The following is an 18,105-nucleotide window of genomic DNA, read 5'->3' as shown; positions in this document are numbered from 1 at the left end:
TTTTAATGGGGGAGCTGTGGCTACAGGGTTGGCGCGTTGGCTTCACAGCTCTGGGGTCCTGGGTTCAAAACCAGGTCATGTCTGTCTGTGTGGAGTTTGCATATTTTCCTGCCACATTCCAGAAACATGCATGGTAAACTGATTGGACACTCTAAATTGCCCCTAGGTATAGGTGTAGGTGTGCATGGTTGTCTGTCTCCTTGTGCCCTGCGATCAGCTGTCCACCGATTCAGGGTGTTCCCTGCCTCTGGCCCGGAGAAAGCTGGGATAGGCTCCAGCACCCCTCGCCACCCTAATGAGGATAAAGCGGTTCAGAAAATGAGATGAGATGAGAGGTGGCTACAGAATCATAACTTGTTGCCAGTCCATCACAGGAATGTAGAACCATTGTAGCCCTTTTGTGTAAGGCCAGATACATGCCTTAAGCAAAGAGAGAATTAAAAAGAAAAAAAAACATTAAGGCTGTGCAGCTTGAACCAACACCTTTCATCTTGACACATTAATTGGACTCAAGGATGGCTTTCTTCTAACGCTTATTAGCTCTTGGAGAAGTCCTTACCCGAGGGGTGTGTACTCTTTTTCCAACCTGCACCGTGGATGTTTATATGATTTAAAACCATGCAAATATGTGTGGTTTGAGTTTAAGCAGAGAGGTAGGCTCGTCTTATTAATGAATGTTATGAATTTGATGACCAATTAAACAAGAAATCCAGGTTAGTATATCAAAGTGTTTGCATGGCAGTTTTTGCAATTGAATTTGAATTGACTATGACAACTAAAATGCAGCTGATGATGGTTTTCTAAAGTTGAACCAAATTTCAAAAAGTGAATTTCTTGGTTGACGATGAAATTCAAACAGCTGTGAAACAAATGTCTGACAATAAAGGTGTGGAAGGTAAAGCAAACCTGCAGTTTAAAATGACCGAGAGCCCATATTGTTGATTTCATGTCTCAGAGGATAGAAAGAGATAACAGTGACGGCTTACGCTTAGAAAATTGAAGGGAGGATGTGGGGGTTTAGTGGTTTATTCAGGCTTTATTTAGGCGGTAGCTGTATCCCTCGTGTCCGCAGCCAAAAGGTCCTTTGGGTTTCCCAGATGTAGGCTATGGTCGTCAGAAAGTAACCTCTTAAAGTAGCCGTGCTTATACAATGTGTGCCATACGATTCTGTTAGGGAGAAAGGACAGACTTGAAGGTTTAATGATAGGCAGCCGGTGGCATGTCCTGGCTTGGACCAGCAGAGTTCTGTGCTCAGTCTGTCATCTGAATGCCTGTGCTGACCTCTTTTCTATCCGCACAGTGGCCAAGCCAAGCAGGTCACGCAGGAAGATGAGGTGATTTAGACACATGCAGTACTTTGGATCAACAGACTGACTCGTGCAATGTAGTGCAACAAACAAGCTCTGCCTATTCTCAGCATTTACAATGAGAGGTACGATTGTTGATTAAAACAAACCGGCGTAGTCGACTGAAAATGTTCAATTCTCGCTGCTCATTCATGTGCGCAGAAACGGAATTGTGAAGTCAATTGATTGGATCATTTTCAGTGAGCATCTAGATTAGATTGTGAGGTCAACAAAGTATGACACAGGATTCCACAGATGGGAAAACAGAAATATTTTGCGATGCCTGTGAATGTATGCCAGGGAAAGTTATTTAGCGAGAGCTATCTCACGGACTTTCAACTCGAGATACATTGATATACCATTCTCACGGGTTGTAAATGAATGCACACTGACATACCGAACCACACAGACATGGAGGAGATGAAGTTTCAGGCTCGTCACAGCTGAGGAGCTGCCTATTCATCTGCACGTAAGAGGACAAAGCGAGTGCTCGGCACTCAGGAAATTGCGGCCGCGCAATTTACAACCGTCAAGCAGCAGCGTAGGACAGTAGAGAGAGATACACACACGTACACCGTTTTCATCAAAACGATCCCTCTCACGCTCTACACACACACTGAAGCTGGTTGTTTCCCTGCTTGGGCCTTTGAACAGTTCAATGGAAACTCTTTTCAGTCAAGTGAATGGCCCCTCTGATTCCCCTCTGTGTTTGAGTCGGTGTGCGCATGTGCACAAACCATGTGTTTGTGTGTGTCCTCTTCATCTTTTGTGCAGGCCCAGCTGAGGCGTGAGAGCTGTTTTGCATCGGACTCAGCCGGGTTTCAAATCAGAGCAATGCGTCCTTTATTTTTTTTATTTTTTGGACATCGTCAAATTTGGAGCCGTGAGGTTAAAAAAATGTTATTCCAACTTTACCCACGATATAAACAACCGCTATCATCCGTCTGCATGCAACAGATTACTGTTGCCGTCGGAAATCAAAGATTCTAAATTATGCATAACATAAAATGGATGCTTTTATCTTAAGAGCCGTATAGTTGAAAAAAAAATACACACTTTCAAGTGTGTTCTCTTTATCCACTGAACCAGAAGCAACCCCATATTGACATAGGTTTGTTTGATTTCTTTTCTCAAGAGATTTGACATTATTTTTCAACTCAAATCTAACATTTCACACGGTCTACGTAGACCCACTCAAGTATGACATTGGAAAAGAGAAACAGAGACCCTATGTTTTTTATTATTACTTGTTTTCTTCATTTGATAATTCTGAAAACGTAGTACAGTGGTACCTCGACATACGAGTGCCCCGACATACGAGCAATTTGAGATACGAGTACAATTTTGAGCAAATATTTATCTTGAGATGCGAGACAAATGTTGATATACGAGCAGACAGCGGACGCAAGAGGCTGTTCATAAGATTTCCCTGGGCACTGTCTCTCTCCCCGCAACTCCCTCGTGGAATGTCTCTGTTGCCACAACTCCCTCGTGTAATGTCTCTGCGAGCACTGGGCGGAGCGTTGCATTTTTTCAGGTTTTTTTTCCCCCCTTTAGTCCGTGCGAATGGTGTATATACTACTTCTAGTTGGCAAGTGGTCGTGCGTTATCCTATTGTGAGGACATTCGTGTGCATCGTCTTGGGAATATTTTGAAGGGAATACAAAAGCAAACAATCGATAGGTTGCATCTGAATGTCAGGGAGGAGGCAGGGCAAATAGAGCCAACCCGGGAGAAGAAAGGTATCAAAATTTAAAACAATTAGAATTAAGTTTAGTGTAGGGTTAGATTAAACTTATTTTTGAGTGTCTGCATCGTCATCCAAGTTCATTTAAATTTGTTTATGTTATGTTACGAGCGTGTTGCTGTGCAAAAAGTCCCACCCTCTCCCCCCTCTTTCTCACTCTCTCTCCCTTAAGCGAAATCTGTCTAATTTTAGAACTATTAAACACATTTTAGTAATATTAAAGCACTAGTTATTTGTTACTTTGTTAATAGATGGCGGATTAGAACAAATAAAAATGTTTTTCCAATCCAATAACCTGTTTTGGGTGTTTTTTCAGAGGTTTGGAACGAATTAATTTGTTTTAGTTCATTTCTATGGGAAACGTTCGTTTGATTTACGAGAAAATCGACATACGAGCTCAGTCCTGGAACGCATTAAGCTCGTATCTTGAGGTACCACTGTAGTTGTTTCATTTTGAAATGTATTTTTATCGCTCCATTAATCCCATCAACTTGTTGGTGCCGCCTCCCTTCTCTAATGTGCCAATACAGGTGATAATCTACCAAGGTGGCCAAGTGTTCAGCCTCGCGAACCACCTCAATGGCCGTGTGGGGTTTGTGTCCACCATGCCAAGTACAAGTGCCTCCATCTTCATTAACAACACCCAGTTGACAGACACCGGGACTTACCAGTGTCTGGTGAACAACCTCCCCGACAGAGGAGGGCGCAATATTGGTGTCATCGGGCTCACAGTGCTAGGTACTTATCCCAATGTTATCACATTTAATTCGTATACTGATCATTGTTGCCACTAGTCATTGGTGTAACAGGATTGTCATGTTCCTTTTGTAGTTATTAAAATCCAGTTTAGCATTTATTAGGTCATACACAATCTTTGAAAGCTAGCTGATTGTTTTCTTATTGTACTTGACACACTTATAGTGCTTGTTCATTTATTTCACTAATGTCACAATTTAACAGTAGTTTCAAAGACAAAAAATGACTGTTTGGTGAGCATTGAAATTTTCTACATTCTATGTTTAAAACAACTCAAATTAATTTCACTTTAAAGGTTATAATTCATTTTAGGTCACTTGTGAAATTTCACCAAAAAATAAAATATCTAACTTTTTGCAAGTGGTGAATAGTCTAGACCAGGTGTGTCAGACTCAGGTTGGTTCGCGGGCCGCGTTAACGTCAACTCGATTTCATGTGGGCCGGACCATTTTAGATATAATATTTAGATTTTTTTTATAAATGGATTAAAAGAACTGGATTAAAAGCCCTGAATATTCAGTTTTTTATAGATCTAAAACAATGTTTATTTTAGCTTTTTTATATATTTTTTTAGATTTTACCAAATGATTTTTGAACTAAAGACACAGAAAAAGATTGATTAAAAATTTACAATTATTGATTTAAAAGGGGGAAAATCAGGAAATTTAATATACATGTATACTCTTCATTTTAATTTAATCCTAAAACAGAAAGTCGGCACTCATGATTTACTTTCCCGGGCCACACAAAATGATGCGGCGGGCCAGATTTGGCCCCCGGGCCGCCACTTTGACACGTGGTCTAGACCCACAAATAGAATGTGAAGTACTGTATACATTCCTCTTTTCTGATTAGATTCCTACCTTTAATTCCCAACATTAATTTGTATATAATTCCATGCCTACAGAATGTATTCTTATTTGTATAAAAAAAATATTTGCATTGTAAAGTGGATGACATCTCACCGCCTATTCTTTTCATCTGCCAGTACCCCCCTCGGTGCCAGCATGTCGAATCCAGGGAACTCTGGATGTTGGCAGTGACATCATGATGTTTTGCAGCTCAGATGAAGGTATTCCCACACCGTCCTACTCGTGGGAGAAGTTAGACGCGCTGCCTAAGCTGCCGCACAACGCCATGCAAGGTATTAGAAACAACCTGGCCATCGGGATTCCCTTTTGCCCCACCTTTGCTGGTAAATGTAACACACACGTTGGGCAGCGTTGAGTCTGCCTACCATTGTCACCACCATACCTGGAGATTTCCTTCCTGTGATCCTGCTGAAAGCTGAGCAAATAATGCGTTCCATTTGTGTGTGATCAAAAAGTTGTGATTTTATAAATTTTCACCACTTTCTCTCATGCTGACTACCAATTGCTGAAGTTTCAACTCTTCATCCAAGAAGCAGTTGTGTGTGTTAAACTGGATATTGTCATTAGGCAGCTGGCATTCAGCCTCAGAGAGCTTTTTAGTGGCTTGTCCTCTGTTATCCGACTCTGACCTTTGCAAGACAGTCTTTATCACCTGCTGCACTGTGTGTACACTACCAGTCAAATAAAGGCTCACATTCAAATTTTTACCAAATATTTTTCAGAAACAGCAATAGCAATTCAACGACATGTGTAAATCAAACAATCCTGATTCGACATTTTTGGAGCCTTTTCATTAAACAAGTAGTGCATTTTCACAGTGTGTGTAACCTGTTAACACATTCATTCATTCTGTGAAACAAATGACTATGCGACAGTTGTTAAATTTATAGTGTATAAAAATTAATAATTGCAGCAAATTTACGTATAACTTTACAAAAGCAGTACTGATAATGAGTAAAGTAGTTTAATATTATACATAAGTAAATGAATAATTGCAGCAAATTTACGTATAACTTTACAAAAGCAGGACTGATATATCTGGGCCCATATATTTATGTAAATTATGTATATATATTTAATATAATTTTTAGTGGTTTGCAACTATAGTCTGCGACAAAGGTTTCTTTTATTCTTTTATGATACTTGATCGAGCTCAGTCATTCATATTTTGTGAAGAAAACACTTACATACGTGTTGGATCCTGTAGAAATCTCCAAAGTAATACATATATTAATGACATACATCAAGAGCGCTATTTTCTTTGTTAAGGCAGTATTTATTTACATTGTGCAAGTGAAACAGCGTCCAAAAATGTTGGTAGATACTAGAAGCGCTCAGACTATGCCTTATACTAAAGATATCTGGCATCCTCTATTGGTCAAAGACAGAAATATTCTAAATGAGTAACAAAACCTTACCTAAAAACGTCCTGTATATAATTCTGAAGTAACAAATTTTGTATAATTCATGCAAACAAGTTTGTAATTTCTACTATACTATATTGTTCTGATTATATTTGTATAATGGCAATAAAAGCATTCAATTCAATGCTTCTATGCCGATATAACCCTTGTGTGTCCCACAGACCAGATGCAAGGCACTGTAACACTGAGAAACATCAGCACCAGTACCTCAGGACTCTACCAGTGCACATCCAGCAATGCCATTGGCAAGAGCACTTGCCTGCTCAATCTTCAGGTTGTTCCACGTAAGTAATCCAACCAAACACACATCTGCATGGCTGTGCCTCTTTTGACACACTGTTGGTATTTATAGACATTTCACTCATGAGCTGGAAAGATTGAAGTAAAAGTGAAGTCTTGTCTTGACATTTGTCAAAATGGCATTTAACGTTGCTCCATGTGTCAACCTAGGCATATTTGACATAAGCAGTCAAAAAGGCAGCAAGGAAAGCAATGTATTCTGGTCTTTTGCTATGTTTTCCAGAAGCTTGACAAGCAACAATGAGTAAAGTAGTTTAACTTTATACACAAGTAAGAGCACCACCACTTTAAAATGCTATCACACAAGTGAAAAAAAAGTTGTGATCCGAATAATTGAGAGGATTTAAAATGTACTTTATAGCTATTGAGTAACCGACTTTTTTGTATTCTCCATTAGCAAATGAATGTCAAACAGACAAAAATAACAATAAAACGAAACAATTCGACTTATTAATTAGTCATAATTAGGATATAAAGCTCAGATTTTTAGGCCGAATCATACATGGAAGCCTGGCATTACTGTTCATCTATTTCACATAACAAGATTTAAAAAAAAGAATAAAATGCCTGCAGATAAGAGATACAAATGAGCAAAATGTCAGGTATTTTTTCTTTAAGAATTATAGTTGCTTAATCCACAAAAAATGTCAAGTGAAAGAACAACTATATAGCATTAAGAAATACTCCCCAAGTGCACCTATTTACTCAGTTTTCCACATCTCCCTCCTCCAGTACACCTGAATCAAATAATCAGAATTGTTTACATGCTTCTGAACAGCTTGCTGGTGAGTGGTGTGATCATTTGATTCAGGTTTGGTAGAGGAGGAAGATATGGAAAACCGAAGTCGCTCCACCTGTGTGGAGTTTGCATGTTCTCCCGGGCTTGCATGGGTTTTCTCCGGGTACTCCGTTTTCCTCCCACATTCCCAAAACTTGCATGGTAGCCTGATTGGCTGTAGGTGTGAATTTGAGTGTAAATGGATTGTCTGTATCCCCGGACCCTGCAATCGACTGGCCACCGATTCAGGGTGTACCCGGCCTCCGGCCAGAACTCTGCTGGGATAGGCTCCAGCACCCCCCTCCCCCGCTATCCTTGCGAGGTGGTCCAGAAAATGAATGAATAGTTTTAATACAAAATGCATATTTAGTAGTTGGTAAGTAACGGAAGATACGTAGTATTTAGCAGCTCTGCCATTATAATCCATTCATTATTTTTTACCAATTATCTACATGAGATCAGATTAGAATGTACATTAATATGAGGATAATTGGCTCTCCCCTTGCAATATTCTGCAGCCCAGCCTCAGAGTGTGGGTTTGATAGCAGGGACCATTGCCACTGGAGTGCTGGCACTCATCATCTGCTGTCTCTTGGTGGTTGTCAGCCTATACTACTGGAAGAATAAGAACAAATACGAGGAGGAAGAGATCCCTAATGAGATCAGGTGAATAATCTCTGCTTATTTTTATTTCTAATTATGCTATTATTATTTTAAAATCAGGATACTAATTATAAAAAAAATATTGGTGCACTTCATTGTGCCTTTGGAATCCCTTTTTTGCTTGATCTACCTTTTTTCCGGCCCATCGACAAAACTCAGCAGTTAAGTATGTTGAAAATCACTATAGTGATGCCTCGATACATTTTGTAACAAGTATTAGCCTAGGTAAAAAAAGCAACAGACTGGATCAAATCTTGTCCCTGTGCAATGTACCAATAGTAGATTGGTGATAGTATATTGATATTGGATTGGATTGGATAACTTTATTCATCCCGTATTCGGGAAATTTCATTGTGACAGTAGCAAGAGGAAAGGCATAGTTATAAGTTAAACAGTACAGTCGCAAAGGCCACAGAACAACAAAGCAAAAGCACAAAGTACAAAGCAAATCAAAGTCAATGGGATCATTAAGAAACACCAAATCCAATCATTAAGACAGTAAAGCAGCAAAAACGAGCAAGAGTGGACGGAGCTACCACCACCGGCTGCCACTTGAACGGCGCCATCTTGGTTGCGGTAGCAAAAAACGACTACAGCAAAAAACGACTACAGACTCAAAAAGACGTTGTAAAGTTGGACAAAAAATGGAACCACACACAGGAAGACTTCCACAAGATGGGGAACTTCTGCAGACTGTGACCGAGATAGAGAATATGCAGTTTCACTCTTCCAAGCTTATCCGCACAGTTCCTCAGTAGTCTGGAGCTGAAGACAACAGTAGCAGAGTAGAACCGCTCGACTCCGTTTCCAGCCTGGTAAGCGCCGACAGCGCTTCCATCTTATCCCATGATGGAATGGTTGGTCAGAAGCGTTGCTTCTTCTCCCGGTACTTTTGTTCAGCTCCGAATTTCCAGCGGCATTGAGGTTTTGCTCCTTCTGCTGCGTATTGCAACAGCTAGTCCCATTTGTATGACAGCGTAGGCATGGCTGAATGGTTCCAAAAAAAGAAGTAGCAGAAAGAAGCCAGTTGTCAAAAACAACTTATGAATATGAACGAATAGTACTCTGTTGTAGTGGCGTTATAAGCTACATCAAGTAGCATTTATTTTTCATGTATATATACCACATTAGTGATCTTCACTCATCTCCACAGGGAAGACGATCTGCCACCCAAAAGGTCCTCATCGGTGAAAGCGTTCCATGCCGACGCCTCGTCTTCTGAGAATGACACCCTAACCTCCACCAACACTTACAACAGTCGCTACTGGCACAACCCCAAACCCAACTACGACACCAACTCGTACACACGCTACAATGGAGACACACGACAAACCTTTGCCACTGCGGTTCATGGCATACATGGACACAGACAGTCCCAGAACCCAGGACACGGACACAGCTCAGCAATCACTGCGCCGGGCTCCGCCCCGTTGTCCCGCCACCCTCATCCCACCACTACAACAACTTCCTCCTTTGCCAATGGCAGCCACACACTTCCGCCACCCAAGACCCTGGTGGTCACCACAAACTCCGCCCCGTCTCCCCCCACCATGGTGCGTAGCAATGGCTCCGTGAGTCTAAAGCCAGTGGTGACGCCTACCCGCGGGCAGCATACGCACTCCTATGCCGTGAGCCAGGCCACACTGGAACGAATGGGGGCGGTACCGGTTATGGTTCCTGCCCAAAGCAGAGCGGGCTCGTTGGTCTGAAAACACCTTTTGCTTAACACTTAGTCAAATAGGAGTTTTTTTTTCTTTTTTGAGATCCAATGATGAAAACCAAACTTAATATGGGCTGAAACAGCCTGCTGCCCTTTATTCTACTATTGTGTCTACATACAACTGTGTCTTTCTCTACTCTGTGTGTTGATGTTATTAATCAAAACAAATTAAAATGTTGCAGTGCAGGGTGCGTGTAATGCCAATTCATTTATTGAAATGATCCAACCCTTTTATTTGGTAGTAGACGACTGGAATCAATTCATACTCTTATTTTAGTTATTTTATTGTTGGATCGTTATAATATATAACACGCTAGGTTAAATACAGAATTCCTTCATTTTAACTATCCTTATTTATATATGTATGTATGTATGTATGTATGTATGTATGTATGTATGTATGTATGTATGTATGTATGTATGTATTGTATGTATGTATGTATGTATGTATGTATGTATGTATGTATGTATGTATGTATGTGTATGTATGTATGTATGTATGTATGTATGTATGTATGTGTATGTATGTATGTATGTATGTGTGTGTGTGTGTATGTATGTATGTATGTATGTATGTATGTATGTATGTATGTATGTATGTATGTATGTGTGTATGTATATATATATATATATATATATATATATATATATATATATATATATATATATATATATATATATATATATATATACATATATAGTTAAAATGAAGGAATTCTGTATTTCTGTCTTTATCCCTATTGTTTAAATACATTGTGGTTGGACTGGACTCTACTCAAAATAATTCATAAATGCATGTTTTTTGTTTTCCGATAATATTTTTTTTTTCACAGTTAAACAAATCAGTGTCGTGTCCCCGTCGATGACTATAATGATGATTTTGCGTTGATGAAGTGAATGTTCCATTGTGTGTTGGAAGCTACATTAAGATGAACGTGTAAAAAAGACATAATGGTTGCAAAGGCCTTAGAAGAGAAGAGAGGATTTACAGATGGAATAGGCTGCATAATATAATAATAATATTCAAATGCAAATGTTTTAATTTGGTCATGCACTTTGTTAGAGCGTTTTGGAGAGCCCAACCATATTGTGAAGAACTTTATTATTATTGAAATGCTTTTTCAAGATTGACTCTTCACAAGATGATCAGAGAAACATGATATCACTGACGCATATCCAGCTTGTGGAATGTTTTCATTGTCTTGTGTTTAAAAAAAAAAAAGATTTTAAGGGGGGGAAATTTATAATCGCGCTTTTATTGTACAATCATGTGGAATTAAATACATCATTGGCACTACAGTATCGCAAAATGAATAGATAATTTGAATAGAAATGAATGAATAGATATTTTATTGATTCTGAAATTACAGAACACTGTATGTCTAGATCCTGCTTTTCCCTTATTTTCAGTGTTCTAATCTGGTTTGTCACCTCTGTGCTGCTTTTAATAAATCACCTGTTATTTTATATATGCTTTATAAACAAACAAACATAGGTATATTTAAATGTGTTTTCACAGAGGTAAACACAGGTGAATATTTTTTTTACTGTACATATTGTATCCATAACTAGAATCAAAGAAAACATTTTAATTTGACTCATGTGTCTTAATATTATTATTATTTTTGCTCCAGGGGCACATATAGAAAATGATGCTGATTCCCTGAAGGGAGATTTTTCTTTTTTTTTTAATTCGTAGCTTTATTTTCCTTACTTACATCGACATTGTTAATGCAGGTAAAGCCAGTCTATTTATGCTGTATATGGTAGAAATCTATATTGATTTTATAATTTAACCAAATTTTCAGCAGTGGAATTCAGCTTTCTTGTGTGTTAACTGGATGCAATACGCAAAACTTTATGCCACAGTTATTTGAAACCGTTTTTTTTTTAAATTAGTATTATAGTTTCATCGATATTTTATATTACAATCTAATTATGTCTTGGAAACAATATTGCATTGCATTAAGCCACTGTCATGTTCTTGTGTCATCATGTAAGAGTTATTTACACTGGGTTGAAACTGACTCGGACGTTTATAATTGTTTTTCTCACTCATGTATGTATACCCGTGCATGTGCCATTCTTCACTCAAATGTGAAGGTAAAAAGAAAACATTCAGTTGGATAATTTAATTAGAATAGATGTCTATCAAATAGTTTAATATTGTGCGAACAAAACTAGCTATGAAAACCAAGTTGACTTGTCGCACACATCACTTCTCATTAATCTCACTAATATTAGTCAAACATATTTAAACTCAAAGGTCAAAATTGATAAATGTGCTCATAATTTTCAAACATTTTCAAACTCAAATTTCTAAAAATGATTAATGCACAGTGCTTATTTGCCTGTCCTTGTTTTCAAAATAAGTTCATTGACATTTTCTCGGACATTTTAGCCAATTTCCCTTAATAGTTGTTATCATGAGATGTCCTCTAAAGTTCCTTTTTTTTTATTCAAGGCTTAAAGGCCATCTTTAAGAAATAAATGCAATTATGGTGCATATTCTACTGATATCCTGTGTCCATGACCTTGTGTCTAAAACTAGGTGTTAGAGTAAGTACTGACCAAACCAATGTGTACATATGTAAAGAAATCAATTTCTTCTTACTGTTGGTTTGAAATGTTGAATAGAAAAAACATAACACTGAAACTTGTAGAGAATAAAATATTGTTCATACAATCTGCACCAGTTTTGTCTGGTCCAATGTGTGTAATCCTGTCTTGCTTCTTGAGTAAACACCCTATATCGATTTAGTGGGATGTGTAGCCTCTGTAGAAAATAATGTCATGACAATAAAACGAGACATTTTTCCATTAAGGACTGGGGATGACATTAGTTGTAGTTAAAAATAGAAAAAAAGCACATCTTTCTCACAGTTCATATGTAAATATAAATGTTTATTTTGTTTTTAGCCATCTCCTCATGACCTCATCCCAGTCAGATGTTGAGGGAAATCTGTAAAAATGGATGGATGACCCAGACGCAGGCGCTCTATATACGGCCTTCTAAAATGAACCACTAGATGGTGGTATTGAAACACAGAGAAAGTAAATAACAGGCAACTGCACGAATTGGGAAAAACGGATAGAAAATTACTTATACAAACATTTTAATTGACTTAATTTACTTTTCTTAATTAAAACAGATTTCACTCATTGTTCTACACCAGGTGTGGCCAAGTCCGGTCCTCCAGAGCCCCCATTCAATCTGTTTTTCATGTCTCCCTCCACCAACACACCTGAATCAAATAATCAGGATTGGTATGAAGCTTCTGGACAGCTTGCTGATGAGTTGATCATTTGATTCAGGTGTGCTAGAGAAGGGCGGGAAAAATGGAAAACAGACTGGACAGGGGCTCTCGAGGACCGGACTAGGCCACCCCTGTTCTACACCATCAGTACAGGAATAACAAAAAATCTAAACCATTAAAAAACACTGGTGGAATGTTGGACGAGTCGGCCTCACAGTTATAGGGTCGAAGGTTTGATCCCAGATGAGTCCTTACTCCAGTTCCGGTTTCCTCCCAGATTCCGAAGACATGCACAGTAAGCTGATTGTACACTCTAAATTAGATTAGATTTAATAACTTTGTTCATCCCATGTTCGGGAAATTTCACTGTCACAGTAGCAAGAGGAGCTACTGCCACTGGCTGCCGCTTGAACGGCGCCATTTTTGAAAAAAAGTAGTTGGCTGGGTTAAGCACCAGCACCCCCCGTGACCCTTGTGAGGATAAGTGGTTGAAAATGGATGAATAAATAAATGAATGGATAAAATAGTACTGTGTTATATATAAATCGATTAATACTCTTAAAAAATTATTCATTGCAACTTTCAATGTCATTAGATGGTAGACCAGATTGATATGTAAATGATTTATTTTGATAGGATGAGCAGGGTGCTGCTATGTGAAGAGGAACAAATTGCAGAAATGAAGATAATAATGCAGGGAGAGGCCAAGTGTAGATAGAGGCTATTACACAAAAGAGTAAAGAATGAGTCAATATCTTGAGCTATGTCTCCCTTCTGCATACAGAAATTATTCCTCGTGAGTAGGCACTTTGACCAAAAGTGGTTGTTAATGAGAAAATCTGATTCTATGAACCGAGTTCAATAAATGAGTTTAAATTCATTGTGAGCATGAGTATGATATTTATAGTGGCTATTATCAGCATCACTGCACGACAGATACGTGAGCCGCTTTGCAATAAGTGCGTGCTAGTCTGATGGCAGTGAAGTGAAGTGATTTAACTTTGAAGTTGTTACAAGAACTACTGGACATCCACCAAAGCATTTGAAGGCTTTGGCATCTGCCAAGATTGAAACCAATGATTGAACAGCTAAGAAGTACAGCATTGTATTTAAGTTTGAGGATGTTGCAAGATTCCAGATATTCATTTGATTCTGGTTATGAATGTTCATCAATTTCCATTCCTTTAAAAATAATAATAAGACATTTAAAAAACAAAGCTAAACCTGCAGACTAATAGCATATTTTTTTAAATTTTAGTGTATGAACATCAGTTTTATTTCATGAAGACATTTTTTACTTTAAAAAGAAAAAGAAATAGGATTAGACAAATTTCTTATCAGTGTTACATATAGAAAACAACTAAATGGGTAACTTGTTTCAAAATCATAATTTAAAAACAAACCCTGCCCTTTTAGATATATGCATGTATTCTCACAATAGTTGTGGAGGTTGCTGGAGCCAATCCCAGCTGAAATAAGGTGAAAGGCAGGCTACACCCTAGACTGGTCGCCCATCAGCCATAGGCCACACAGCGAGACAAACGACTAATCATACTCACACCATACTGCCGCCAATGGGAATCGAACTCGCACCTGCCTGCATGCAATTGATACATTCTTCTCAAATCATCAAACATATTATTATCCCACAGTGAAGAGAAGAGAATATGGCTGAGTTGATCTTTCAGTAATGAAAAAGAAGTGTGGTCTGAGTTACTGGAGCCGAAAGCTTTCTTTAAATCCAGGCAACTAAATACTAAAGTGCAAACAAGGTAGCAAACTGAAAGCATGAGGAATAAACTTATTACAAGCACAAAACCCTGAGAAGGACAAATGGAAAAAGGGAATTGCTGTACTTGTGTATTTCTGGTTAGTTCTGACAAGTAGTATTGTTAGGTTTGGGTTCTTCAGCGTTTTGTTGTATTATCTTTGGCTTTTTTCCCCTTCTGACTTGTCATTGTTACCTGTTCCTTATTGCCTTGTGATCGAATCATCTGGTATGTTTCTGGGTTCATCCTATTATTCAACTGCGTATGTGTACCATTCATTATGATCTTCCATGAACTCTCTTGTAATTGCAGTCTCAATGTGTTTTTTGATTAAGGAATTACCAAATAACATGATTAAAGCCTCAAAAAAGTTCAATTTTCCATTGCACTTTAAACCAGCACCTACTTTTCTGACGAGATACACCTCGAAATATGCCACTGCTCTGACCTTGTGTAATAAATAGTGAAGCAATTCAACCATAAAGTGTGTCCCCATATGGAACAGATGAAATGTTCAACTACTGACTAGTTTTAATCGCATTTTCATAACCTTCTTATGATCTACGCTGATGTCAGATTTTTATGGAATAAACCGGCCCCCACAGGTAATTTGTCACTATATTCATGAAGCGAAATACTATGAGTTTGATTAAAAGATTTTAGTCATTGAAGGTATAACTGAAACTCTTTTAGTTATTAAACTTGTTAAAACCGTTTAGAATTTCCAAATATGATGAAGAACAATGAAGAACCTCCTCCCATCAATCATTCACCCCGGTTGGGTTCAATAGAGTGCTTCAGATTCAATTCAACAGCTCTGTTATATGGACACATGCACATAGGAATTGTTCAATATACGGTCGGGAGGGAACAGCTGCCATCTGATAATAAGGCAAGATAAATGGAGAGGAGTGAGTTAGATAAAAGTGGAAAAAAATAGTCAATACAGACCTTTTCAGTCCTGGAAAAAATGGACATATTGGTTTTGTTGGGGGTGGGGAGGATGTGTGAATTTGGTGGTGAACTCTGCTGATTTTCTGTTATTCCTGACTGATACTTTCACTTCCAATTGGATAAAATCAACAATAGGAAACTATCATTAATACAAAACAACAAGCTGTTTGCACCCGCACCCAAAACACTTTACGATTTGTGTAGCAGTATTTTGTAATTTGTTAATTGTTTTTGATTATGTTAATAAACTTTCAATTATACACAAATCTTATGTGCTTTGTCAGTACACTGTTTTGAATTTAGATTTGGTTTTCTTTAATACCTGACAGCATATATTAATGAACATATATATATATATATATATATATATATATATATATATATATATATATATATATATATATATATATGTATATATGTATCTATATGTAAATATGTAAGATTGTAGCCCAAGGCTACTTTTCATCTTTCGTCCCTTGTGTAGGTTGAAGATAAATGATGACACATACTAGCACACGCACATACACAAGTAGTACACTTATTGCTCAGGAAGCAAAATATTATGATAGACTGTGGACCTTCTGAAATAGCCACCTATAGATAAAAGTCTAGCCTTTTCACAGCCCTGCAATTGGCCACTGCATGGTTTCCTCCGCCCACTGCCCAGAGTTGGCTGGGATAGGCTCCAGCACCCCCAAATGTAAAATCTTTTGACGCAATGTCCGAGTTTCAGAGTGACCTTCGCAAATGTTGCCAAAATATAAAGATAAAAATAAGATAGAATCCATAGTCAGGGTGGATGATGGTCCTTTAGAAATTCTGTAGGTTGTCTCTAGAAGACTGATGAATACTTCTTATACATACAGTGGTTTCTGGTGAAAAGGCTGCCATGATGTCAAACCTTTATCCTAAGGAGCAAATCATAGTTGCGACATTTGCTAATGATGTTCTGACCGTGTAATATTACGGTCTGACCCCGTGGATGAAGGTTTGAAATTGCTCCAAGTCAGTGGGTCTTAAATACTTCTCCTGTCAAATATAGTGCAGCTCATATCTTATCACATTTCATTTTTGAGAGTCATGTCTCACAGTTAGAATTTTTCATTTTAGCTGCACTCCTAGTGGCTGTGAAAAAGGTTATTATTCTAAGCGTCGGCAAGCACTACATTTATTTCTTGGGTTGCTCTCGACGTGCAACAGCAGATGTGTAGAATGTGATGTGGCACCTGCTGCAGGCAATAAGGCAAATGAGAACCAATAAAAAGATATGGCAGAAAGAACACTGCATCTGAATGAAGTGTGGAAAGTTTATGCAAATGTCATGCAAAGACAAATGCATGGCCATCAGGTGTTGTTCTCACACAGTAACAAGTAGAAATGTAGGTAGAAACACTTTTTCATTTCATTTCATTTTCTGAACCACTTTATCCTTACAAGGGTCGCAGGGGTTGCTGGAGCCTATCCCAGCTGCCTTCGGGCACGAGGCGGCACAAGGAGACAAACAACCATTCACGCTGATAGCCAGGGGCAATTCACTTAATTAGAAAAAATAAAAATACATTAATATTTTCTTTTGAATTGAACATCATTCTTAGAAGAGCAAGAAATGGCTGTAAGAGAAATATTGCACTTTTGGCACTCAAGTTTGGGGCTCAGGATGCACGGCACACTGCACTTTAGTGTTACGATTGCGCCGCGACGTCGTGGCGCGATCGGGGAGATTCGGACCCAGTTGCGGGGAAGCAAGGGGAGGCGAGGCGTGCTGTTCTCATGACAGTAGCTTTAATGACTTAAACACTTTACAAAATAACAAGGGCTTGTATATCCCAAAACGTAACAGAACCGGAGTATGGGGAATAATACCTTGTAGCGATGTATGCTGTGATACACGATGTGTCACCCAGGAACGATCCGACAATGACTAAACATTTCCGTGGTACTTAAATACCCACATCAGGAAGTAATCAAGGATTGTTTACAGCTGCTCTGACCTGACGGCAAGCCGGGAGGGACAAACGGGCCGCTCCTGACATTTAGGGTTTCCAGATCAGAAAAACTTGCTGCACAGAAACCCACTCAATGTCTATGTCGAGGGGGGATATTCCATAAATGGAGATTACACCCCCCATCCTCCTGGTACTTGGCCGTTTGGTCGCCGGACTTTTGGTCGCCGGACGTTTGGTCGCCTGGAAGGTTATTGATAATTACCATTTAAAATTGTTGCTCAAATTCCCAAAATACAAACTGCGAATTATTATTTAGTCATACTTAATGCCCTATTAATTATTAGGCTAAAGAAATGCTCCAAATTTCCCGTACTTTTATTGTGTTTTGTTGGAGAAGTTGTTAAGACCCTGACTGACGTCCCTTCCTAAGGGGACAACTCATGTACATACAAACTCTCATACACTCACAGGTCGGCTCAGTGAAACTGCTCAGGGCCATTGTTGGCTTTTATTGATGCGTAGACCGTGTTCTTTTACCTTGTTTTGTCGCCAGACTTTTGGTCGCCAGACTTT

At 38.6% G+C, this 18,105-nt stretch overlaps 1 protein-coding gene across 3 annotated transcripts in view; it reads left to right on the top strand.

Moving 5' to 3' along the window:
* Window positions 1-9,945, top strand: part of igsf11 (immunoglobulin superfamily member 11) — a 79,449-nt gene extending 69,504 nt beyond the window's left edge. For 2 of the 3 annotated variants that reach the window (XM_077611949.1, XM_077611951.1), the window contains 5 exons: window positions 3,624-3,831; window positions 4,838-5,044; window positions 6,307-6,429; window positions 7,742-7,889; window positions 9,040-9,945. In XM_077611949.1, the coding sequence (XP_077468075.1) occupies window positions 3,624-3,831; window positions 4,838-5,044; window positions 6,307-6,429; window positions 7,742-7,889; window positions 9,040-9,595 (1,242 nt within the window). In that variant the 3' untranslated portion in view covers window positions 9,596-9,945. The remainder of the gene's footprint in view (window positions 1-3,623; window positions 3,832-4,837; window positions 5,045-6,306; window positions 6,430-7,741; window positions 7,890-9,039) is intronic. The other variant, XM_077611950.1, reaches the window with a different exon arrangement.
* The last annotated feature ends 8,160 nt before the right edge of the window (window positions 9,946-18,105 follow it).

This window comes from Stigmatopora argus, chromosome 10 (assembly GCF_051989625.1).
Source record: "Stigmatopora argus isolate UIUO_Sarg chromosome 10, RoL_Sarg_1.0, whole genome shotgun sequence".
Lineage (NCBI taxonomy): Eukaryota > Metazoa > Chordata > Actinopteri > Syngnathiformes > Syngnathidae > Stigmatopora > Stigmatopora argus.
This window is presented reverse-complemented; position numbering and strand designations above follow the sequence as displayed.